We start from the raw sequence: 26,932 nt of genomic DNA, 5'->3' as shown, positions 1-26,932 counted from the left end.
AATGAAGCATTCTATCCAGGAAAATAACTGAAATTGATGGAATATTAGACTTAAGCATGTTATTTTTTACTTTTTTCCTTCATTTTTTCTTTTAATCCAGTCTTCTTGTACAAAATGAATAAGGAAATGTCTTCCATAATTTCATATGCATAACTTATATCTGATTGCTTACCACCTCAGAGAAGGGAGGGAGGGAAGGATAGAATTTAGAACTCAAAAGTTTAAATAAAAATGTTTAAAAAATTGAAGAAGGGGAGTGGCTAGGTTGCACAGTGGATAGAGCACTGGCCCTGGAATCAGGAGGACCTGAGTTCAAATTTGACCTCAAACACTTAATAATTATCTAGCTGTATGACCCTGGGCAAGTCACTTAACCCCATTGCCTTGCAAACCCCTCCCCCAAAAAATAATTAAGGAAAAAAGATTGGTTGAATTTAAATCAGGAATCCAGAGTTAGTGCAATATTAGGAAAACTAGAAAAATAAGGTAATTTGTTAACAAAAATAATCATATGATGTTAGCAATTTTAAAAAAAGAATCAAAATAAAGACTGGGCTGCTTTGTCTTCTCCACTCTAAACAGCAGTACATTTCTTTCTTTGAACCTCCTCCCCTTCCCCAAATATTGTATTTTTTAGAAAGACAAACAAACCACTCTTTTGGTTGTCCTTAAAATCCAACTCAGGTCTTGATACCCAAGAACAGGAGGTTTTTATCTACAGCAGGGAGCTTGGCATCTCAAATTGGGAGAAACAGATTACTCCATCTGCTGAGAATTCAAAAGAACTGCAGGCAGGTTAAAAAAAAATGTTTCTTTGCAAATGGTCAGAGAATAGGCATTGGATGCCAATTAAAAAAAAGTTAGGAGAGAAGTAGGAGATAAATTAGAGATAATATGAGAAACTTAACTACAGAAGTAACAATAAAGGATTTGAGAAAGTAAAGCTATCCCAAATTGTTTTTTTTTCCCCATGATCCCTGATATGAGTTTAGTATATTTGGTTTGTAAATAAAATGTTTCCTTCTTTGTCTTGTATATAGAATTGGTGATGTCATAAGAGTATTCTATCAGATAGTGAAGTTTCCTAGTTTTCTGGGTGGGAGCAAGGAGCCAGAATAGTGAAAAATTCTCCCAAATTGTAATGTCCTTTGTGTCATATGACAATCTCTGTTTAATTATATTGATAAGGAAAATGAGGCTGATTGAGGTTAAGTAATTTGACTCATAGTTCAGGAAGTAACAGATAGTATTATATTTCTATGATCCAACTCTAAATCCAATGTTCTTGCTACTTCTTCTTAAGGGGAGGGGGAGGAGGGAGGGAGGGAGGGAGGGAAGGAAGGAAGGAAGGAAGGAAGGAAGGAAGGAAGGAAGGAAGGAAGGAAGGAAGGAAGGAAGGAAGGAAGGAAGGAAGGAAGGAAGGAAGGAAGGAAGGAAGGAAGGAAGGAAGGAAATGAATATGGATTCAGGGCCTACTCTGTCCTAGGCAATTCACAAATGTTATTTTATTTGACCCTCATAATATCCTTGGGAAGTAGGTACAATTATTATCTTCATTTTACACTTGGGGAAATTAAGGCATAGAAATTAACTAACTTGACTAACTTATAGAGATAGTAAGTATATGAAACTGGATTTGAACATAGGTCTCCCTCACTCCAGGCCCAGTGCTCTAGCTACTGGAATCCTTGTTTATTTGCTTCCTCCTTCTTCCCCTCTCAAAATGACTAAAAGTATTCTGTTTCATTAAGGGTCTGAAAATGAGAATATATAGGCCAAACACAATAATAATTGGTAACTAAATGGATAGTGTTGCATCAGATTAGATTGTTGAAGGAGGTCATATAGGATCTCTTCAGTCCCCTTAAAAATGGAATGTGCATGGATAAAGCACTGGCCTTGGAGTCAGGAGTACCTGGGTTCAAATCCAGTCTCAGACACTTAATAATTACCTAGCTGTGTGGCCTTGGGCAAGCCATTTAACCCCATTTGCCTTGCAAAAACTTTAAAAAAATGAAATGTGCAATGGTCTCAATGGAATAAGTATAGATCAGTTATCACCTGGAAGTAGAATTTTAGTATAATGACTTTCAAAGAATCCTTCCAAAGCAAACTTCATAAATTACCCAACATAAGACTGAAATAGGTTACTTACTAAAGAAATGATCCATGACTACTTCACAGATGAACAGTTCATAGAAGTATCATGAACCTCATTAATTAATAATAAAGAGGTTTTCCAAGTCAGTTTTAAAAGCATATTTTTCTCTTTCTCAGGTTCATTTTCTGCAATCAACCAATGAAAGAGTACCAATGGCAATCATGTAAAGGACACAGCAAAAAGTAGCTGCCAAAGAATGAAGGCAGGAGTCTGTGTAAATATTTTACACTTCACTGCAACTCTAAGTAGGAGTAGCTTTCCATCTGAAACACAACATTAAACAATCTCCTGTAATATTTAAAATCTGGGGCTTCTCCAAGGATTCCAAAACTGAAGGCTGGGAAAACAGAGAATAAAGATGCCAAAGAGGTCTTACAGAAGGTGATGTCCCTGGAGGATGATGCTTCATTTGCATCCCAGCTAAAGGGTTATTTTGATTTTCAGATTGTTCTGAGCAAACCAAAATGTCTATATTTAGCATCTCCCAGTTTGATGCAGATTCTGTCTGGAGACTGTGTGGCATCCTGCCAGTGACTAAATTAGTCTATGGGATATCTAGCACCCTGAGTTTAACCAATGATCTTGTGATATTTTTAGTAACTGTAATATGTTTAATTGTGCTTTTTATGACTTTGTAAAATAATCTCTTGAATAGCCAATATCTGCCTCTTCTTAACTTTGTCACTGGCCCCAGACATTGATGACTTCAATGGAAAAATGAATCTAATTTTTCATCTCATGGGGTATTGGGGGTGGTTAAGAGAAGATGGAGGAATGGTGTAAGCAAGTAGTCATAAATATAACTAGGTCATTACTCTGTGGGTTGGGATTGAGAATATTTTTTTCCTTACTCAACCTCTCCTCCCCCAGATCCCTCCTCCACTGACAGTTGTTTTGTTCCCTCATCACTTATTCCTGATGTCATCTGTGGCCACTTCAATACTTAAATGGATGTGATATGAAGTTTTCTTTTTATTGTAGCAGAATGTAATTTATCTATTTTTTCATCCTGTAGGTCCCTCATTCTTGTCCAAAGAGGACTAATCAGTATTCTAAAAAGATTTTTTTTCTAAGTCTTCTTACATTTCAAGGTTATCAATATAGTCCATTTGGCCCACACTCTTTTCTCATCAACTTCTTCAGAGATTATATTTACAGAATCTCAAAAGCTAGACCTAATTGTAGCCTTCTTCCATATGTAACCCTGTCCAGGCCAAGCATCTCAGTCTATCATCCCTGCCTTTTCATTACTACCTTGGATTCTTCCCTTGAATCCACCTTTGGTTCTGATAGGTTAACTTTGGTTTTATCTCTGCCTCTATTACTTTTCCAGGTCATATCCATACTAAGATTCAGTGATCATGCTGACATTACCTCTGCCTCTGCCCAGTCTTTCCCCATTAGAATGAAGAGTCCTTGAGGCTACTTACAGTCTAGCTTGCTTATATTTTGATATTCTATAATTAGCGCAATGTCTGCTAGTAAGCACTTAAATAAACACTATCTAGATAATACTTTAAAGGTCATCTAAATCATATCCATAAATGAATAATACTATAGTTAACATCTTAATAATACTTTAAAATTTGCAAAAAGCTTAATATATACTGTCTCATTTGATTCTTATAACAACCTCATTTATATAAGGACTGGTATTATTATTTTGATTTCCCTCATAGAGAAGGAAACATTCAAAGAGATTGATGAAGGTAATTTAGAAATATAAATTTTCCCCTCAGGATTGCTTTGGCTAAATCCCCAAAGTTTTGGCACATCATTTTCTTTGATATTTTCTATTGTTTCTATGATTTATAGCTTCTTAGACCCTTAATTTCACTAGAATTAAGTTATTTAATCTTGGGTAAATTTAATTCCTTAATAAAATTTGATGTTCTTGGGGTGTGATCAGCAAGATTTCCTCTATGAAATGACTGAGGTAATTCTGTGCACACTGAATTGTTGCTGTACTGCTTTTTCTTTTAAAAACATTGCTGATTCTAAGTCACTATTTAACATTATTTTTTGCCTTCTCTTCCTAATATTCTGTATAATTTAATTGGTTTATCAACTGCCATTGGATTAGTTGTATAAAAATTTACTGCTCAGAGCAGTAGATCTGTGCAGCTGTAAAAAACACTAATGCTCAGTAAAGGATGTCTAATACTCCTGCTCTTCTGTCATAGTTAAGATGCTATATACAGTTGAAAAATACATGCGTCTTTTCCTGTTACTATTCTGTAATTTCCAGATATCTATCTAAATTTTCTAAAATTCTATTCAGATTTCCAACTACTTTTTTATTTAGATTCTGGTGTTTGTTAGAGAGGGGCAAATTCAGATCTCAATTATTTGTTTTTATTGTCTTTCCACATAGGACACTGAGGTATTCTAATACAAAGTGTTTACTGATTTAGCCTTTCCAGTCTGAGATTGTTTCTGAAACCCATTTTAGGATCAGACTGAGAGCTACAGTATTCTTTTCTAGATTCTTGCCTGGGTTCCTATCTTCCTCATCTGAACACATAGCTTCACGGGATGATTTCTCTGACTGGGCTGTACTTTTCTGTTCAAGAACTCAGGATGGTTTTGAGTATAAAAGGATTGTATATAATTCTGTAAAAGGAGGACTCGTGGAACTACCTCAGTTAGTTCCCTCAAGAGCAGTCTAAAATATGGGGAAGTTCTGAGTCAAGGGTACTTTAGGACCCTTATGGAAAAAATGATAATTACTAGGGAAAGAAGATAATTGTATTTATTGTTTATGGATTATTTTAAGTTCTTTGCATGTATGCACTTTTATCTAGAAGGAAATAAAAGCTACCTTATACCCAAAGTGCCCAGTTACCTTGTGTATTTGTATGGGATCTAGGGAGACTTCTTTTACCTGAATCTGTTGAAACCTAAACTTTTAGATTTCCTTGAGTTGGGAAGAAAGGGAGTTAGAGAGAGAGAAATAATGTTGGAGAATACCCTCAGAATCCATTCCATTTAGGCTCAGAACTTGGACAGCTGAGTCCAAGGTTAAACTTTTATAATTTAGTCAGCTAAATTGGTATTTTACCCTAGATTTTTCTTTTGACTCAGAGTCAAGTTCTCTTAAAACTAACACTATACTGTCTTTCTGCAAGTATTCACTAAATGATTATACAGCCTTTAATTGAAGGGAAAGGGATCTAAATACTTCCTGAAGTGACTGACTTTTAAGACTTGCAGCCACATAACATCAATAAGAAAATATTTGTATTAAAAAGAATTGTCTTTGCATTAGGCAGCAGTTTAGAATTTATGAAAAGGACTTTAGTTTTCCAAATTTCCAAATGTCCTCCTGTTTTCACACCTGATCCTATTAAATGCTAAATCTAATTTACTACTCATCTGTTTCTGCTTGCTCCAGGTATTGTTTACAATGGACTTGACAGTCAACTTTATGTCATTGCTAGTCAACAGATAATTTGCATCTATTTTGTTTTTTTGTTTTTCCAATATAAATTGCAAGATCAATCTTTTTTTTTCGTATGGCCATGAATTCTCAAATTATCCTCTGGTTATTTATGCCAAAAAAGTTAGAAAACAGAAAGATATTCACTGGTTTTATATTATAGAAGTTGTCCCATGTAAGGTCCAAGTTAGGGAGGAACTTTTAGATACAGATTTTCCTGTTAGCAGATATCAAGCTGATTAGATCAAGCTTCACATTATTAGAGGGCTCTCTTAATGCGATCCAAGATTGTTCATCAAAGACTAACCCAGCATCTTGACACAAATGAGGATATCATAATTCACATTTCCACAATACTTTAAGATTTACAAAATCTTCTTTATAAATTCTGTGAGGAAAGTGCTTTATATTCTTTACATAAATGTTTGTTGAATTTAACTGAATTAAAAATGAATGTAAGCCATAAGGTAAGTTATTATTTATTTACAATGTTTCTCTGCATTGCTAGCCTGAAAACCTTAAATGAGGGGTGGCTAAGTGGCACAGTGGATAAAGCACCTGCCCTAGAGTCAGGAGTACCTGGGTTCAAATCCAGTATCAGACACTTAATAATTACCTAGCTGTGTGGCCTTGGGCAAGCCAAATGGCTTAAAATGGCTTAAAACCCCATTTGCCTTGAAAAAACCTAAAAAAAACAAAAACAAAAACAAAAAACACTTGATAGGAGTGTTCTAATTTATATCATATTTGTCCTTTTTAGTATTCTTTTGAAGGCATGTTACTAATGACACTTCACTTCTAATACTTGTCAAATCCATATGGAAAATCCTTAGCTGAGGCTCCCACTGAGTCCTTCCACCCATAAAACCATAGTAGTTTACTCAAATTGTTTCAGTAATGGATTTAAAATTTCCCAAACACAAAATTAAAAGAAAATATTGTGAACCTCCAATTAAATAAAAAATAAAAGTTTTTAATGGAGAAAAGATATTAAAATAATGAAATTTAAAGATCATGTATGTAAAAAAAATTCTTGCTGATCTTTGAACATGTATACTTATGGGGAAATTGAAAAAATAAACAAAATTAGGATTGAGCCTCTTTTTGCAAACCAGAGGGGGGGAAACTGTGATGTCCAGTCGAGTAGTTCTTTCCCTGGTAGCAACAAATGCTCCCAAGTCTCTCTCAACCTTTAATAAATCAAAAAACTACCTCATTTGACCCTACTGTCTCTAAAGCTATTGATCTATAACTTACCTTTTCACAGCCAAATTTCATTTAAAAGTTGTTTACTTTCCTTGCTTCTACTTCTTTACCTTCACTTAGTTCTCAGAACTTGCAATCTGGCTTCTTACTTCATAACTCAACTGAAACTACTCTATGCAAACATATAAGGATCACCAATTCATTGCTAAATTTGAAGCCCATTCTCTCAGAATTTATCCTACCTGCTCCACTTACCATCATATGACTTCTCAGACTAAAGAATGTCTCTCAGATCACCCAATTCATTAGTATGTATTTTCTCTCCTTATTAGAATATAATTTCCTTGATGGGAGCTGTCTTACTTTTGCCTGACATGTTAAATGATTAATAAATGTTCAAGGATACTCTCTGTAAAAAAGCTTACATGAGTAGATGCAATGGGAAATGTACTGTAAACAAAGTAACAGCAATATTGCAAGATGATCAGCTGTGAATGACTTACCTTTTCTCAACAATGCTAAGAACTCTGAAGAATTTATGATAAAGAATTTTATCCATCCCAAAGTCAGAGTTGATAGTATCTGAATATAGATTGAAGCACACTTTTTTTCCCCAGTTTATTTTTCTTGGGGTCTTTCTTTTCTCTTTCTAGAGGTGGTGGGGAGGGTGGTGGAAGGAGAGGTTATGTTTACTTTTGCATGACCATTGTGGTAATGTTTTTCATGACCACACACTTTTAACCTATATCAAGTAATTTGCTTTCTCAATGAGGGGGAGTGGGGTAGAAGGATGTGAGAAAATTTGGAACTCAAGGATTTGGAAGTGAATGTTGAAACATAAAATAAAATAAAGTAAAATAAAGATTTAAAAAAGTGCTCATTCCTCCTATCATCCTGACTCTTCCTTTTTAGCCTGCTTTGTTCTATTCCTATCGTATCTCTATCCCTAATTATGGCTGCATATAAATCTAAAAATTCTCCAGAAAGAATGAAACAAAAAAAATAACTCAGAAATGATCAAGAATCTAAGGAGAAGTTTTAAAAGTACAAAAAAAAAGAGTCCAAGGAGAAACAACAGTAAGTGCATTTTGCCCACCCAAATAAGCAAAAGGAGAGAGAAGTCTTTGAGCAATGGGGAAAAGATGCAGACAGAAAACCTGGGTCACACCTTTTGGAAGTCACAAGACACTGAGATCTCAAGGCTGAAGCCATGTACTGAGAACATAGGGACGAGATCCTACATCAGGGTCCAGCAAAGAATATTCAGATCCTGAAGTTGTGTTGCTCTGACTCTAACTAAATGAAGATCAGAAGGTTGCTAGGCTCAAACTAAGAGGCCAATAATCAAGGGTCATCTTGGCTTAAACCCTAGCACATACTATCCTGGACAGATTGTCCTTATGAAATACACTGGCTCCCAATCCAGAAAACCTGGAAGATAAGAACATTCATTCTACAGGTTTCAGTAATATAGATTAGAAGAAAGTCTTATCATTCCTCCTAAAAGCATATAAAACAGGGCCCTGATACAAAGTTCTCAATCATGTAGAAAAAAATGGAAAAAAATGAGAAAAATCACAAGAAAAAATATCAATGACATAACATACCTAGTGTATATCTGCCAAAAGATCTTCTAGAATTGATTCAAAAAATGAAACATTTTTAAAAATGATCAAAAAATAAAATGAAAACTCTAGAAGATAACAGAAAAGGAAATAAGAATTTCTGTTCTTTTCCTATTTTTAAAGTAAATTCCCTTTGTTATGAGAACTGTAAAGAAAAGAACAGAAATGAGACATCTCAAGAAAAGAATGAAAAGGAGATTAAACAACTTAGAACAGAAGGTACAAAACTTTGCTTAATTATCATACTCTGAAAATTTGATTGGACTAGACAGCTCAATAACTACATGAGACCATAAGAAATGTTTGGACCAAAATGAAATAACTGGGGGAAAAAAAATCAGAAAATGCATGATATCTCTTATTTAAAAAAAACAAGTAACCTCAAAAATGTCAAGGAAGAATAACTTAAAATTCATGAGTACCTCAAGATGCTAACCACAAAAAGTCTACAATACCATATTTTGAGAAATAAATTAGGAAGTAAAGTGAAAATAGAAAGAACCTCTAGTAAGCTTCTGAAAGAAACTAAATTTTAATTTTATACAATGCATTGAAAATAATTGATGACAGATGGGAGGAAGCAAGGGAATAAAAGGCATCCCAGGATAAGAGAGGCAGAGATTTAACACTGGGGTATTTTGCTAGAATACTGGATCTGGTTAAGGACTCTGAGGGAAGAAGAAAAAGAAGTAGAAACATAAAAAGGAGGAGGTGGAGGAAGAAGAGGAAAAGAAAGAAGAAAAATGGTTTCAGGAGAAGAGTGATCACTTGGTCTTCCAAATGACAGCAGATTGGGGTTACACTGGAGCAATGATATGTCCCTGGGCAAGGTCTAGTTTCTCAAACTAGAAAGGGGAGTTTCAGAATTAACCTATATCCAAAGCCCAAGAAGAGAGCTACAAAGTGGTAAAATATCCTGACCCTTACTCTCTACCAGTATTCTAAGTTGTATGAATTATGTAGGTAAACAGAAAAATAACAAGGAACAAGAATGTCATCCTCCCAAGTAGGGGGCTTTAACCCCATTGTACACTATAAGGTGAAAGGCTTAAGGAATTGTTTTGATAATTTATGAACTTCTTTATATTTTTATGTTTTCTATGGGGTAAAATAAAGATTTTCTTGTATTGTTAATTTGAATACTTGCCTGAGAATTGAGGCTCGTTTACTTTTTCTGTAGAGACCTAGAAACAAATCAAATTTTAAAGTTCCTATGAGAAAATCTAGTTGAGTGTATGAGCTAAATTGCATGATTATAGAACATGCCCTAATGATTGAATTCAATTTGTATAAACATAAAAGTTTTGTTTGGTTCTAGAGTATGAGCTACATTTAGTTGGAAAAAAAGAAGTATGAGGAAAGGCATGATTAGTTGTTATACAATAATTTTTAAAGTATTGGAAGAGAAATTAATTATGTTGATTCTGCTTCACCCCAAGGAACAAAACAAGTAAAGCAAATTAAAGGTTAGGGGTTGTTGATTTCAGTTCTATATAAGGCAAAAAATCCTAACAAAATTGAATTCATTGGAGAGATCTGAGTTTCTAACTGCCAGAGATCTTCCAGTGGAGGCTGGGCTACCACTTATCAAGGATGTTGTAAAGGAGATAAACTGGATCAAGAAATCAAGGAGAGATAAATAAATTGAATCAGGCAAATCCTTCTGAAGAGTCAGAGTTTAAGTGTTTAAGACAGAATTTCTGCATAAGGAGTTTGGAGGAGGCGAGGAAGCTCAAGAATTGAATAGAGAAAATTCCTAGGATGAAGGCAGTAGATCAGTCCTGAAGGTCCTGGAAAAATCTATATTTTTCAATATCAGGAGATTAATTTTTAGGTGAGTAAACTCTTACATGAGTGCCTGAGATGAAACAAGATTATTGTACTGCCCTGAGAATATTCCTCTCAGGAAGAGGCATTCTCAGTATCTCAGATGCAACAAATAGTCTTCTTCAACAAGGAAGGTAAAACCTTTTGAAGATCAAAGCAGAAATTGTTGAGCACAGCAAATGAGTACCAACACCCAAATCCAAACCAGAGACAAGGGCCTCATTTTGGCTTCTCTCCAAAACATTTCAAACTAACAAGTACTATTTTCCTACTTTCTAAGTGCACATTTTTTACTCATGTGCTCATATTTTGGCACAGAGAGGTGCAAATATTTAGGAGATGTGAGGATAGGGGCCATTCTATATACAGACCAAAAGCCTTTCTCCTGAATTGCTTCTATTTTTATATGGGTATGTGATTCATATTTACCTCATTTGTTTAAATTCATTAGACAGGGGTTGAAGTCACAATAAAATAAAATAGCTCTTTAAAAGTTTGTGAAGTCATAAAACCTAATGGGGCATTTCATTCCTTGGAGTTGTCTTTGCTTTGAGTCCAGGAACATCAGTTGTTATGCCACACACACTGACACACAGGTGTGTCATTCTCAAAAAGCACTATAGGGTCATGAAAAAGAGTATTCTACTGAAAGACAGGAGATTGGTTTCCTAACCTGGTTTTACCACTAACCTACTCTATGGTTTTAGGCAAATTATCCTTTGGGTCCTTCAGTTTCTTCATGAGGGGAGTGGAATATATGATACTTATGATTTCACAAAGATCTTAGGCTATGATCTTAGGCTCCTGTGATCTCAAGGCCCTTTCCAGCTTTGACATTCAATGGTTCTAAGATTCTAAAAAAGGCAGGTCAAACTATGATAGCAAAAAGGCTATTTTTTTATTAAAAAGGTGGGTACAAGGAAGAGTAACATTTAATCTGCATTGGGAGAATTTCCTCACTAGTAGTTTCCTAAACCAGTACAGGTCTGTGTCAAAAAAAAGAAAAAAACAAAAAATAGCAACAATTTGAAGAAAATTAGTAAAATTTATTTGATGAACTGTTTAAGTAGAAAGAGAAATTATTCTCAACTCAATAATGTAAAGAAAAATACTAATAAAAGACTTCAGAAGTCAGATTACTGTATTGATTTGACTTCAGAGAACGGATGAGGCATGAGCTTCTTATCTGTATAAAAGTGGTAAGACTACTGGTCAACAAAACACTTACCTATGTGTGCTAAACACTGAGTATACAAATATAAGTAGAAAGATAGTCCCTGCCCTCAAAGAGTATATATTCTCTATTTTATATTTAGATAGATAGATAGATAGATAGATAGATAGATAGATAGATAGATAGATAGATAGATAGATATGGAGAAAGACAATATATAAAAGAAAACTGAAAAGGTGAATGGTCTTAAAATAGAGGTTCTGGGAAGAACCAACAATTCAGACAAAGGGGCCACAGGACCAAATTTTCAGAATTCAAACATAACTGATATGATGGATTGTTTTGTTTATGTCTTTTTGTTACATGAGAGGGTTAAGTGAGGGGGAGGAAAGGGAAGGAGTAAGGAGACTGTGACCTGGAAATTATAATAAAAAGAGCAATAATAAAAATATTTTTGGGAAAAAGATGAAGGGATGAAAAGAGACAGATAAACAAAGGGTAAGTAGATCAAGGTTCTGTTAGAGCATTCCTGGGCTAAGATGGAATCATCTAAAGGGAACACAAAGGCCTGGGGCTGGCAAGCTGAAATTCTGCCTTACCTCAATGAGTAGGAGGAAGGAACACTTTTCTGCCCTCCTCTAAACTGTTCTCTATCACAACTGACCTATATCCCTAGGCATACTGTTTCCTTTTGAAAAAATATTTCCTGGGTTATTACTCATGTGTGTATGAGAAATTATTTGTGTGTATGAGAAATGGAATAATGAAATAAGAAAATGAATAAAAGAAATAATATACAGGACTAGGAGGTGGACTAAAAATGGAGGACTAGATATGCTAGGTTATATTTATAGGAAATTAGCTACGTAGATTATACCAAGGAAATAAGTCATCCCAAGTCAAAGGGGAGGCAAAAAGAGCTGGTTTTTCTCAGTGGGTTCTGGAGTAGTGGGAAGAGTGCTGGATGCTAAACTGCAAAACCTGGATTCAAATCCCAGATCTCCCACTTATTAGTTGCAGTACCATTCATTTAACCTCTAGCACCTTTAGTTGTCTGGTATGTAAAATGAAAGAATTATAAAATATTTACATTGCCTTTCTGTTGGACTTGTTGAGAAACAGCATTGTAAGTTGCAAGCATTATATTGATGTGAGTTAACATTAATCCTTTTTTAAAAAAAGAACATATCACAAGGGGCAGCTAGATGGCACAGTAGATAGAGCACTAGTCCTGGAGTTAGGAGGACTTAAGTTCAAATCTGGCCTCAGTCACAATAATTGCCTAGCTGCCTTGGGCCAGTCACTCTTAACCCCATTGCCTTAAATATTTTTTAAAAAGTATACTACAGGGGCAGCTAGGTGGCACAATGCACAGAGCACTGGTCCTGGAGTCAGGAGTACCTGAGTTCAAATCTGGCCTCAGACACTTAATAATTACCTAGCTGTGTGGCCTTGGGCAAGCCACTTAACCCCATTGCCTTGCAAAAACCTAAAAAAAAAAAAGTATATTGCAGCTGTACCTGGTTAATTTGTATTTGTGTTCCAAAATGCCTCACATTTGTCTTTGACTTTCCTTTAGCCTTATACTACATTATTTTACATATTATAGAGCTCCTTCCAGATATCATCCATTTTCCCTTGGCCACTGTCTTGAACAGTAAAATCATATATGTGTACAGTTTCCCTCTAATAGAAGGTAAGCTCTTTGAGAGCAAAGACTGCTTACTTCAATTTTTCTTTTTATTCTCATTTTCTCACACGAAGCCTCTACATACTTTAGAGTAAGACAAATCACCAAAATTTACAGCCTACCACCACCACCACCACCATCACCAACTACCCATCCTCCAAAAACTGTCCCACCACCACCACCAAAAAAAAAATACTGGTACAGAAATTTGGAGTCACCTGGTATCAAGTAATTTTAGCAGAGTACTGGACTGATCAGGGTCCACAGCACCATCCAAATTAAGTCAAAGCATTTACCATTGGAGTTTTCCCAATTTACAGCACACCTGACTGACATTCTCATCCCTCAAGATATATGGTGTTTAGTATTTGTGATAGGTAATAGAGGGAACTGGTATCAGAGGGACAACTGCAGAGGAAAGGATTTCAGTGGCAGGGTGGAAGAATTCACCTAGTGGCTTCACATAAAGTCACTTGCCCTCCTCTGGGTTTCAGCTTCTTTGACTGTAGAATAAGGAAACAGATATGATCACTCCTAAGATGTTTATATATTAAGGAAGCAGATACAGCTGAGCTGCAAGAGGGTAAATAATAGCTACAAGCAATAACATTTGAGATCTGCAGCAATCTTCTTCCTACTGTTGAAGCTGCCTACAGATAATAACATATAGCTTGTTTGTGCAGAGTTATTTGCATATTGGTTCTCCACTATAAACTCATTGAGAGCAGAGACTGTACAAGAATAAACAAATCTGACTTGGATTTGGTGGACTACATACAATGAATAAAGCCATACCAAATGCTTCCATCATGAAACATCCAAGATGCTCTCAGACCCAGGCTGCAACAGTTATAGAAGGGAATGACAGGATTTACACTATTCTATATTGTGATTGATCATTCATATTGAAATTAAGCATTCATAAGCAAGCATTAATTATGTATCTACTTTTGATACATGCATTGAGGATACTAAGACAAAAATGAAGTAGTCCCTGTCTTACAATCTAGCAGGAATAATAAGCTTGCATCCTTATAAGCAAACAGACCAATATAACAGATTTTTTTGAAGGGATTCAAATCTACGTCTTCTGTCTTCAAATCAAGTTGAATTGAATAGTATTATAATCATGCTTCTTCTAAAGTTCAACTCATTTGATTCTAGAGCCATTTTTGAATTCAGGAACAGATTGTTGTGACGATGTAATCAGAACAGAAACATTGCTAGATGTGCAGAGGAGAAGTTCTTTGAACCCAAGTCCTAGAGCATTTCTTTCAACTAGTCCCATCAATTCTCTGAACCTCTAGTACTGATATATGCTGCTGATCTGGTTCATTCCCCTCCTTCCTCTTTGATCACTCCTGTTGTTGTTATATAGCAGCATAATTTCAACCCTTCTTTTAGAATGCTGAATTCCTTATGACTATATGACTGATATAACATCAAATAAAAATGGAACATGCTTCCCCTGCATCAGGGATAAAAATCTTACTAAAAATGTTACTTTGGTGATAGAACAGTTGACGTTGCTGGAATTACATGCAAAACATCCTTAGTTATTTCTAATTTACAAATCCAATGGAACTGTTAGATTCTATGAATACTATCAAAGGAATTCCCAGCATATAACATTTAAGATATTGAAGGAAGCAACTCCTTTTATAAGGGATAACTCCAATTTTTCAAAGTCCTGAAATGTGAAATCCTGAGATCTAGAGAAGTCACATAACAAATATTTAGGTATCAGAAAACAGGATAGAGGATGTCCTAGAATTGAGGTCTATTCCTGGTCAATATTCAAGTTCAATTCAAAAAAGATACAGGGATAGAACTACTCTTAGCAACTAAAATGTATCCTGCCTACAATGTGTATCCAATGGCTTCAATGGAGCAATAAATATGAAACAAGTGCTCCCCCTTGTTTTATGGATTTGGACACTGGGTGGTCATACAAAAGGAATCACCTATAGTTCAACCACATCCTTTGTCTCCCCTTTTCCTGACAGAAACCCTGGGTACTGGCAGTCCAGAAAGCTCACCCTATCCTTTCTCTACCTTTTTCTCTTATAAATATTATTAGTATGATTTTCTGCAAAGGGATAATGGAGGATTCCAAGAAAACAGAATTACAGAAAACTAGAACTATAAGGGATCTAAGATGTCTTCTGCTCTTCTACCTTCATTACCCAGAAAAGGACATAGAAGGCTAAAGGTGAAGCAGAAAAGGGAAGCTTAGAGCCTAGGTCAAATGAATGTGGAAGAGGACAGTGACTCCCTTAACTTCTGCCTCAGAATGTAAGAGCAAGCAGCTTCTTCTGCGTAAGACCTTTGCTGATCCCCAAGGCTAGTGTCATTCCTCCCAATCTATGCTGTATTTAACTATTTTGTATTTGTATTTATTCACTTTAAGTTTACGCTATTATAACTCCCTCATCAGGAATCCAAGTTGGTTGTAAGGATCTTCTTACTTGTATCCCCAGGACTTAAACATTGTAGTCACATAACAATAATTTTAATATTTGTTGACTGATTGATGCTCAACAAATGCTTCCTGAATTTGATAAACTGTATATCCCAAGGATATTACTTTTAAAAGCTTTTTATTTGTCAAATCAATTTATAAACATTTATTAATTACCTATTCTATAGGAGGCACTGTGCTAGACATGGATGAGAAAGTCAAAAATTAGAAAGTTACCTCTCTCAGGACATTTATGTTCTCTTGGTAGAATATAGTATATACATTGTTAAAGAAAATAGGATATAATTTAGGGAGGAAAAGAAGAACTGACAGTGCAGGATGAGGAAAGGCTGTAAAAAGAAATTTGCATTTATGCTGAACCTTGGGAGAAGAGAAGTATTCTGAAGGGTAGAAATGAGAAAGCTAGGCATGTGAGACAGAATAAAATGAAAGAATAGTTCTGAGTTCAAAGAATAGTCATCAGGTCAATTTATCTGCACCTTAAGAAGAGTAATATGAAATAAAGGTAGAAAGATTTACTGGAGACAGAATGTACTGGTATAAAATCTGTGCCTTCATCCTAGGATAAAGATGAAGAAGAATTTGCTTTTAATCATAGAAACAATGGAGAGCAATTGAAGTTTTTTGAGGCCAAATGAGCTTTAGGAAGATATTCTGTTAACTGTCTACAGAACAAATTGGAGAAGGAAGACTAGACTTAGTGAAATGAAATAAGAGGCAATTACCATAGTCCAAGCTTACCTAACTATGCATGATGGTCATATGAGAGGAAAGGAGAGTGACTGGATATAGGGAATGAAGGAGAGGGAAGGAGCCAAGTTTGAATCCAGGTAGTTTTGCTCTATTGCCTAGAATTTAAGAACATTTTTTTTGAGGCAACTGGGGTTATGTGACTTGCCCCACATTTGAATTAAGGTCCTCATGGCTCCAGGGCCATTGCTGTATTCACTGTGTGACCTAGCTGCCCCAAGACCTTCTTTGAACACAAATTCTTTCCAGATAATTAATTCTCCAATATATTACAGACCAGTTCTTGACTCTCAGCAGAAGTGTTGAGTTGAAATCTGGCCTCAGACACTTAACTAGATATGTGGCTGAGTGTTTCCCTCAGTTTTCTAAAATTTGACTCCACAGGATTGTGGTAAGCAACAATGAGATAGTAATTATAAACTACTTAGCATAGTACCTGGACACTGAGGGGCAACAGAAATGTTAACTATTATTATTCTTGTTTTTTCTTGTTTCACTAAGTATTTTCCTCACTGCCTAAAAAAATCTGCCACTTCCATTCTGCATTCCCTAACAACAAAAACTTCTATTCACCCTTGACCTTTTGTCATTTCTCTCCTACCAATCTTCATCATCCCCAATATTCACTTTTTCTATTCCTATTCATGCACTTCAGTATATTTCTGGGGAATCACCTGGCTGACAACTTCATGCAATCTCATCACACTGACATTGAAAAATTCTTTATTTATTGTTACACTAGCTCTGATATACCGAAGTTGCTGTTCCAAATTTACTCTTGACTCACTCTTGACAGATAGCAATTTTTCCCCCTTTCCACCTCAAAATATTTCTGAATCTTCACATACAGTCTAAAATATAGAGGTATCCTTCCTTGTTACCATTAATGCTTCAAGCTATACTTTCATTCTATTTCCACTGCCCTCAAGTTTTTACTTTCTCAAGTGTAGCAGCTAACATTTCTCCCTCTCAGATCTCTCTCTCTCCCCTCTGACTCATTCCAAACATATTTAGGCCTCCTTCATCTTGAAGATTTTCTCATTTGACCCTGCTGCCTCTATCCACTCCCCTGCCCTTGCTACTGTCCTAATTTTCTCCTTTCACCGCCAACATCACGAACAAGTGAAATTTCTTAAAAACATCTATTTCTCTTTTCAGTTCTAAATCCTAAGATCTTGACTAAAATTGTCCAGTTTCCTGAAATTGTTTTTTGCAGCTCTAAAGCTCCCCTAAATGGGCATAAATGTTATTGCAAGCTTGAAACATTTCTCACATTCATTCCAGATTTTAACTGAAGATCTGATATAATCAGTCAGATAGTAAAAGTTTCTAGTGACCATCACATGAATTGAAAAGTTATTAAAAAATACATGAAGGAAAACTAGCTCATGCATGGGGGAGACTCTCCTTTAAACCCATTTCAGAAAGATTTCACCTCAGATGTAAAGGAAGTTCAGAGATATTTGGACTGTATTCAAAAGATCATAAAATGTGGAGCTGGAAGGAACCTCAGAAACCCACTAGTCTAAATTCTTTATTATATAAATGAGGAAACTGAGTGTCAAGGAAATTACCCAAGGCTGCAGAAATAAGTAGATTCTTAACACCTTCTTGGAAGTTAATTAGTCTAATGGGACTAAAGAGCTAACAATGATGATGATGGTACTTATAGCAGTGATAATAATAATTTAAAAGTTTAATGTAGCACTTCAAATATGAGTAAAACTTTAGGAGGACCTGTTATCAATAACACCATCCTAACCAGAAGGAAACAACAACAAAACCCTACAGAATATGAATGGCTACAGAATCTGAATGGCTATTATGTTCACTTTCTAAAAAAAACTTCTCTTATATTTTTCCTTCCTATTCCATGTTTTTTTCCCTTGGTATTAATTCCTCATACACAAAATAACTAATATGTTGGCACAGTGAACATAGAGATAGGTGTACAACTTTTACTGGGAGAATGGTGAAAAAATGTGTAACATGTATATGCAGGTAGATGAATGTTGACTTTCATGACATGTATTTGGAAAAAAAACAAAAATATCAAAAAATAATGTACAAACTCCAAGGTAAAGTTAACTTTAAAAGAACTTCAACAACTTTTATAGGCAGACCCATGTATTTAAGGCATCATCCAATCCAAGTCCTTGATTTTACATATTGAGGAAAAGGATGTCTACTTAAATTAATAGAATAATTAGGATTAGAAGCCCTCTATCCCAGGGGAAATATTACTAGATCTTGAGCTAATAGCATTGTTTTCATCCTTAAAATGTCAGACTAGGTCATCTCTTAAGGTCTCTTCTGGCTTTAAATGCCATGATCCTCTCAATTCAGTCCTCTTTATCACCCTGCCTTACATGGATTATCTTCCAACGAGGTACCCTCTTCCTACTGCTATACACCCTCACCTTAACCCAGACTAGACGACTGCTTTGTGAAAATAATGAGAAAACAAGATCTTGGTTCAAAGGACTGGAATTATCTTCAGAAATCAATCTGGGATAGCTGGCAAAAAAGGTAAGAGACACTGGTTATGGAGTCAAGGACCTGACCAGGCAAGTCACTTAATCCTGATTGCCTCTACTTCAAAAAATGTTTAAGAAGTCTAACCTCATTTTCCAAGAAGGAAATTATTGACCAGAGAACTGAATGATCTAAAATACATACATTAGTTTCAAGACCACAATTTTTGACTCCAATTTCAACATTTTGCTTCAGGCATATCGTTTAGGATCTTAGTTCATCTTCTAGCCCACTCCCATTCATTCTTACATTCTTTCTTTTTATTTTTCTCTTTCCCCACATCTTTACTATCTGTCCTGCAACGTTCTATTTAAGAAACTTTCTAAAGGCTTTAATGGCTTTCCAATTAATTTGAACAAGAGTTCTTAGTTTTTTGAGGGTTTTTTGCATCTATCATGAACTGGTTCAGTCTGAAGTCTCTAAACCCCACTGAATTTTTTAAAAGAAAAAGCACGATGAAAGAAAGTTAAATTTATTAGGTTAATGAAAAAGAAAGATGAAATCTTTTTGTCCATTCAAGGTTACAGACCAGAAAAAAAATCTATTACAGACCCTTTAGGTTTCTGTGAACCCCTGCTCTATGATAAAATGCTGGATAATATTTTAAAGTAACCCAGCTTCAGTTATCTTATTCTCATACATGCTATGCTCCAACCAAACTTATATGCTTATTATTCAGTTATGGCATGTCATCTGTCTCTACTTTGAACAGGTCCTCTGCCTTGCCTAAAATCCTCATCTTTCTCAACTCTGCCTCTTGGAATTCCCAAGTACCCTTGGAAAAAAAATCTGCTCAAGTACACAGTTTTTCCTGATTTACCTCTAGTCTAGCATCTCTACTGACAATAGTTAATTAGCATCTATTTTGTAATTGCTTATCATACATTTTGCTTCTTCCATGAGAAACTAAGCTCCTTTAGGCTGTAGCTTCAATTTTGCCTTTAGGTATTCAGTACACAGACAAGACACACACACACACACACACACACACACACACACACACAGCATGAGACAATCCAAAAAGTTCATTAGATTTACTTCTATCCCCTTTTCCACTTTGAACTCCTTCCTCTTTCCCCTTGTCTTCTTGATCTTAATAGACTTTCTTTTCTGTTTATATATACACACTCTCTTCCTCAGCAGACCCTCTCTGCAGCTAATTCATTCAACAGGTTGATATAAGAGATAAGAAACTTGACCCCTATTAGTGCTATCTTGGTAATTTTCATTTGTGCTCCATATATGCTACTTTTTGCTTCAGAGACCTGAAAACACTCAAAATAAAGTAGATGCTTTCAGACCTTGACCTGAGTCTGAGATGGTAATGGATCAAAAAGGAAAATGAACAAAGGTCCTGAGATAGGTGGGTGAGGGCAGTCTCATTAGGAATTCATGCTAATTCTATCAATTTCTCTGCAACTGGACTTTTAAAAAATCCCTTTGGGGTGACAAATCTTTATCTGCACATAGCTTATGCAAATTGACAAAAGTTATAGAGTACGAAGTTTAATGGTCAAGCAAAACAATAACAAAAATACATTAAACCTAGCTAAAGAGGTAGGGAAGATGATTTCTCAATGAAACAAATTCCACCAATGCTTTTGGCAGTGACATCAATGGAATGAGTAGTCTGCAAAATGACTACTTTAAAAGGGACAACATATGAATGTATGTTTTTTTCTAGGGGGAAAAAATACACAATAGTCTCTTTGTCTTCTGGCCACATATCATTTTCACCATTACTAAAAAGACAGTAATGGAGATAGCCTATGATTGAACATGATTTGGATTTTAGCTATAATTTTCTGTAACATAGGTATATGACTGTTAAGTAATTCAAAATAGTTAAAATTTTAAAGTCCTACACAGATGACATGACAATTTTACAAAATGCACATATTTATAAATGGAGTTATTCTTTGTTACAATCTGTAAGTAAATAGCTTCTACTAACTGTAAAATTAACTCAAATAGAAATTCAAAGCAGCAGATTTACATTTGTTGCTCAAGCAATCTAATGAGTTTTCATGTATAACTAGAAAAGAGAAGCTGCAAGCAATGTGCAAAACTTATTGGAACCATGAATTCAAAACTAAACCCCCAATGTAGATGTGGTGGATAATGAATTGGTGTTGTAGCATGGCAAACCTAAGTTTAAAAGTCTCACCAATGATACATACTAGCTATACTATCACATGGGAAAGTCACCTTTCATGGATCTATACAATAAAGAATATTAATTGCAGAAAAGATGTGAACTTACATCAATGGAGAAATTTTCCTCATCTGGGAGTTGCTTATCAATGAAATCACAGGGTTTGGTCCAAGTCTCTATTATAGGTTTGCAAGAGTAAAAAGAGCTGGACAATTATTTACCTAAGAAGGAAATTAAAACTCATGTGTTCAGTTGTGTCATTACAGGGAATGTACAATTCTCAAAAAGACAGCATAAAGCAAATGAATACCATAAACATAAGCTTCTTTACAAAAGGCAATTTTCCATCATCACCATGATGATAACTCAAGACTTCAATTTCCAAAGCAGCTTTAAATTTGATTGAAATACCTGGTAAAGGATGCTATAACTGCAGGCAGAAGTCAAAGAGGGTAAATAAGACCAAGTATTTTTTCTATCAGCAAAAAAAAAAAGTATTCCAGAGATCCTGGAGGTACAGGCCCAAAATACTTTCTAAGTATGCTTTATAAGATCTCTCCCATTGTCTGTGACATCATATGTGATACAATGCCCCTGGTGTTTGCACTACAGAGATGGTTCTCAGTGCAGTGTTAATGTATTATTTTTCTAAGTGACTGGGAATACATTTTTATGTGTATACCTTATGCAATAACATGGAAAACCTGACCAAAAATAAGATTTCTTTCTGGATAAGTACTCGTGTTCCTATCAATTTACACATCACATCTCAAGTAAGATTGATACAATAAAACTGTGGTGTATATTTAAAACCTTACATGGTATTCTTCAACAATTTCCAGAGGGAAATAGTTCAGCCTATGAGGTTTAGAGAGTTGAACCTTTAGAGGAGATTCTGAATTACCATCTTTTTTCTGACTGTCACTTAACTTTGGATGATATGTAACTATAACCTATGGTTCCATCCCTCCATTCTTAGCATAGTTCTCAATTCCATATTGTGATTTTTCTGAGATGAATGAGGGAAAGCGTCTGTTTTCCCTGGTTGAAAGATATAAACTATTTGTAGTTTTCTTTTTCTCTCAGAGTAGGATAACAAAACATTTCTTCCTTCCTTCCTTCCTTCCTTCCTTCCTTCCTTCCTTCCTTCCTTCCTTCCTTCCTTCCTTCCTTCCTTCCTTCCTTCTTTAGGTTTTTGCAAGGTAATGGGGTTAAGTGGCTTGTCCAAGGCCACATAGCTAGGTAATTATCAAGTGTCTGAGGCCAGATTTGAACTCAGGTACTCCAAGGTCAGTGCTCTATCCACTGCATCACCTAGCCGCCCCAACAAGACATTTCTTGATGAGTAACTGTGCAAAGAAAATAGCTGACTATACAGATCAAAATAAACTGTTTATGCTATTTTCCTCAAATTTCTTTTAAGACTTTCAGTTTTGTATATGCTTCCTTTCTTTAGGGCCCATAAACCTTACCAACTTACCAACCACTCAGTGGCTACTGAGAGAATCAGTATGTATCCAGACCAGTACCGCTTGCATTATGAGAACTATTAGCAAAGGCATCAAACACAAAGAATAAAGATGACATATAATAATTACATTAAGAATATAGGTCAAGATGAGGTTCTAGGATTAGTCATATTTGATAATGTAACCAAGTGATCAATATCGCCATCCTGATCCCTAGGCTCTTCAAGAGCCACACATGAGGGTTTGTTAGGGAAAAGACAACCACAGGCAACCAATAAATGAAAAGAAGTTTGCCTATAGAGGTGATATATCACTGAAAACACAATATGAAAACACAAGATGACATTTTGATGAACTTCAGGAATGAGGAAATAATTCTGTTGTCTTACATAAACAGGATGAAGCAACTGCCACTCCTCAAAGGAGTTCCCCACCACCACCAGTTTGAAGGAGAGAAGAATATTTTATGGATGTTTAATTCATTTTCACTCTAAATATTTGACCTTAGAAAATGAAATAACAAGGTCATCATCACATCCTAGATTTATTACAACTGACCTGCAGGCAAAAAGGATAGAACTATTACATAAACACTTCGATTCCATGATATATCTTAAATAGAGAAGTAATTCAAACCAGAATACAGGATAAAATATTCCAAAGCTCTGAGAAGCAGATATGTTACTAAGATCCATTTTACAGACAAATAAGGCAATATCCCTGCACATTAGCTTTTTGATAATTTTTATACATTTTTCTATGGTACAAGAAAAAAAATAACCAGAGCTCACAATGTACAGTTCTTACACTATTTTCACAGTCCGTGAACACTGTATACCCTTTTTTTTAAAAAATAAAGATACATTGTAATAAACTCCTTGCCCTTAATAGTTTATAATAATCTATGATTAATACACTAATAAATTGCCTTTTATAAGATCATCCACACAAGAGAATGGTCAGACTAGCTCCTGGACAGTCAGAATTGCTTTCATCTCCATTAGAAAAATAGCAAAGTGACCACGTGCTGAACCAGACAGGAAGAAGTTGACAATAGAGAAGAAAACTCCCCTCAGTAGAGATGCAGGAAAGGTCAATGGCTTAATGCATGGAAGGAAGGCATACATCCTGTCACTTCTCATGTCTCTGACAAGTAGGCATAATGACCAAAAGGAAGAACCATTTTTAAATTCTGAAATTACAGGCATGTAACTTCCAATAGCACCATTCTTTCTTTATTGTTCCATTTTCTAATATTAATGTCCATCACAAGCCCTGGGAGGAGAACGAGCAATTGCTGCCATGATTTAGTTCTGTAATGGAATCCCCTGCAGACCCAACCATGTCTAATGCATACTCTAGCATGCCTTTCACCATGCACAATTAACTTTTGCTACACACAGTCTTAACTTTTAGTGTCTCAGGACACAGAGAGAAGGTACATAGCTGACACCCAAAAAGGCGCTAGCTGATACCTGTTAGCAAAAGGCAGGAGACTTAAATGGCTTTCTAATACTTCCTGTCTTTGGGCTTTTCTTATTCATTAAAAATTCAAATTCTAGGAAGCCATTTGGCTTCTGGCCAAATTTATTTCTAATAGAAAAAAGAGATTCTTTTATCACACCATCCAGTATGCTGTACTTCCTAACCCCTATAATTTTAAATATTTCAAAAAGATGTTTTCATGTTAAAGGCTATTGTTAGGGAAATGAGGCAAATAAAAAAAATTTACACAAGATAAAAGGTTCAAATAGCAGATTAAGCAAATGATAATACAGCATCCATAGGCAGTCACATGAAGTGAATATTTCAGGAACTGAAGTTCTAGAGGGGATAACTAGAAGCAAATCTCGTGCTGTTTGTATGAAACAAACTTCTACCCAATCCTCCAAAGCAATTTGTTCTTCTCTATCACTTCATCATGTCTAGAAAAGAACTGGGAGAAAAAGAGTCAGAACTAGAGTCACTCCAACTCACTTGGGAGGAGAATTTAGGATTAAAAAAAATTGTTCAACTTTTCCCTTAACATTTTTGTCTCTTTCTTTTAGTCCTGGGGGGGATGGGTCACAGGTGAAGCATCATTTTGGCAGCAAAATGAATTCTAATAAATCAAATATTCTTAGGGTCAGCACCTTCTCTGACAAGTGGCAAGCTCCTGGATCTTCCCAATGAAGAAAAGCTGTATTGGGAAAGGAGAAAAAGAACACATTCTGTCCTGTCTCAGGGTTTTAATGTTAGTCTCTTTCAACGCAACATTTTTTTTTTGGTAAAGACAGTCACTCTAATTTAATATATTTCATTTGAACAGGAAATTCAGTTGAGCACACTGATCCAGAACATACACAGTGACTGTAAAGCAACAGAACATCAAATCAGTAAATCTATTGCACTTAGTGAAGAAAGTAAATTCCTCCTTTGTCGTTCAACTTCAGAAGGCGCTGTGTGTGTGTCTCACTGGCCTTGCCAGTTCTTCTCATTCAGTCCTACATCTCTACATTCGCACATGGCACACTTATGTGGCCTCCTTCTTAAAATATTTGGGAATTTGAGAACACCATTCTAGTAGCTGCATCTCCAAGTTTTGAGTTTAGAAATGAATTTAAAATGCAATCCAATCACTGTCAACAGATCAATTATACTGACTTCCACATATCATGAATATGCTCATCACAAAAGGGCAGGATGAGGTCTCTCTGACCAACACTAACACTGTGTGATCAATCAGATATTCTATGGATGCACTTTCTATGTGACAAGAGTATACAGACATGATGGAAACAAACACCAATCTTATTGCACATGGTGTCTGGGCAAGCAATAAAAACACTGTGATGGATGAAAATTCTTGACATCTTGCTTCCTCTCAGCCCTTTTTGTCTAGAGTTTGACGTAGCAGCAATATCAATCAACATACATGGGGGAGGTGGGAGTTGCTGGCATCTGATCCAGGATTTTACAAACGTAGCATGCGACCTCCACTGTGCGCTCTTCATACATCAAAATAAAGGGATGTTTCTAAAAGATAAACAAAAATCCAAGAATTAACCTTCCTGATTGGCACAACTTGGAACAATCCAAAGCTACAGGTAAGGGTATATGTTCAGAAGGGGGGATAAAAGGAAATGTTAATACTTTGGGTGAAATGTATGTGCAAGGTGGGAATGTGATGTGCCTATAACTACTAATACTTATACCAACTCTTACATCACTGTGTCAGGGAAGGGAAAAATCTGCTGGTAACTAAGCCAGGGGGGTATAGCAACTTCTCGTACAAAAGTGACCAGGTTGCAGCTGAGACACCAAGGGAAGTGTCATGAGAGTCAAGTGCACCATTATGGGGGAGCAGGCTTGATATCTATCACCAAAAGGAGTTCACTCCCCAGAAATTGTTGGCTTTCACCAACTCACCAGCACCAGCTCCATAAAAAGCAATCCACTTAGCAGGATATGTCAGCAACTTACCAGGACCAGAAATACTCTTATATATCACTGAGATGTTAAAGCTCTCTATCTCTTTGGCCCAAGTAATTACTTTCTTCTTCTAATGTGAAAATGATCCACCTTCATTGCTTCTCTAAATTAAGAAGTAGCTTTTGAATCAATTACCCTTGGTAATAATACCTTTGGAACACTAAGGCTGGTTTTTCAATGTCTTACTGCTGATTTTTACCCAGTAATTCTTCCTGTCAATATTTTTATGTGATTGGATTATAGATATATCTTCTCAATAAAAACTAAGCAAATGGCAGAGACAAAATAGTTACTCAAATATTCAAACTGTCAATAATTTGGAAGCCATTTTGTTTGGGATTCAGTTTCCATAAATGCTGAATATATATGCTGCATTTAAATATAATTTTTTTAATGAATGAAAGAAAAAAATATGAGCCTTTAACTGTCTTTTCTCTTGGGGAAAGTGGAGTGCAATTCTCAAGGAATATTTAAATCGATCATATTATATACATTACAAATGTGAGCTGCTATTACCTACTGTTATATAGCACAAAATTCACCAGAGACAAATCAATATTCCTATGAGTCTTTATAGAATAGCCTAGTCAATCCAATGTGGATAACTTAGATATATGCCTTTATTCTTTTCATCATTAACAAATAGGTAGGGTTGATTTACATATACCTCCCCCATATAAATGTGGGATTTTCGTATTTAAATATTCCTTTAGTTTATGTATATGTTTGCATGTGCTATGTGTGTGCGCGCGCGCGCGTGTGTGTGTGTGTGTGAGAGAGAGAGAGAGAGAGAGAGAGACAGAGAGACAGAGACATGAGCTCTCGACCCTGTTGGAGGTTTAAACATCTGTAACTGCTAGGGTGCTCAATTAACTGACAATGTGATCTCAAAGGCAGCTAGGTCTTTAAAGTGAATGTCAGAGTTCTGATTCTAATTTTTAAAATTTA

At 35.6% G+C, this 26,932-nt stretch overlaps 1 protein-coding gene across 3 annotated transcripts in view; it reads right to left on the bottom strand.

Annotated features, from left to right (window-relative positions):
* Positions 1-1,359: 1,359 nt before the first annotated feature.
* The window catches only part of MAP2K4 (mitogen-activated protein kinase kinase 4), a 181,824-nt gene continuing 156,251 nt past the window's right edge, over positions 1,360-26,932 (bottom strand). For 2 of the 3 annotated variants that reach the window (XM_074225134.1, XM_074225135.1), the window contains one exon: positions 1,361-25,528. In XM_074225134.1, coding sequence (XP_074081235.1) covers positions 25,415-25,528 — 114 coding nt within the window. In that variant the 3' untranslated portion in view covers positions 1,361-25,414. Of the gene's footprint in view, positions 25,529-26,932 lie in introns of all 3 variants that reach the window. The other variant, XM_074225137.1, reaches the window with a different exon arrangement.

The sequence above is a fragment of the Macrotis lagotis genome, chromosome 2, assembly GCF_037893015.1.
Source record: "Macrotis lagotis isolate mMagLag1 chromosome 2, bilby.v1.9.chrom.fasta, whole genome shotgun sequence".
Taxonomy (NCBI): domain Eukaryota; kingdom Metazoa; phylum Chordata; class Mammalia; order Peramelemorphia; family Peramelidae; genus Macrotis; species Macrotis lagotis.
This window is presented reverse-complemented; position numbering and strand designations above follow the sequence as displayed.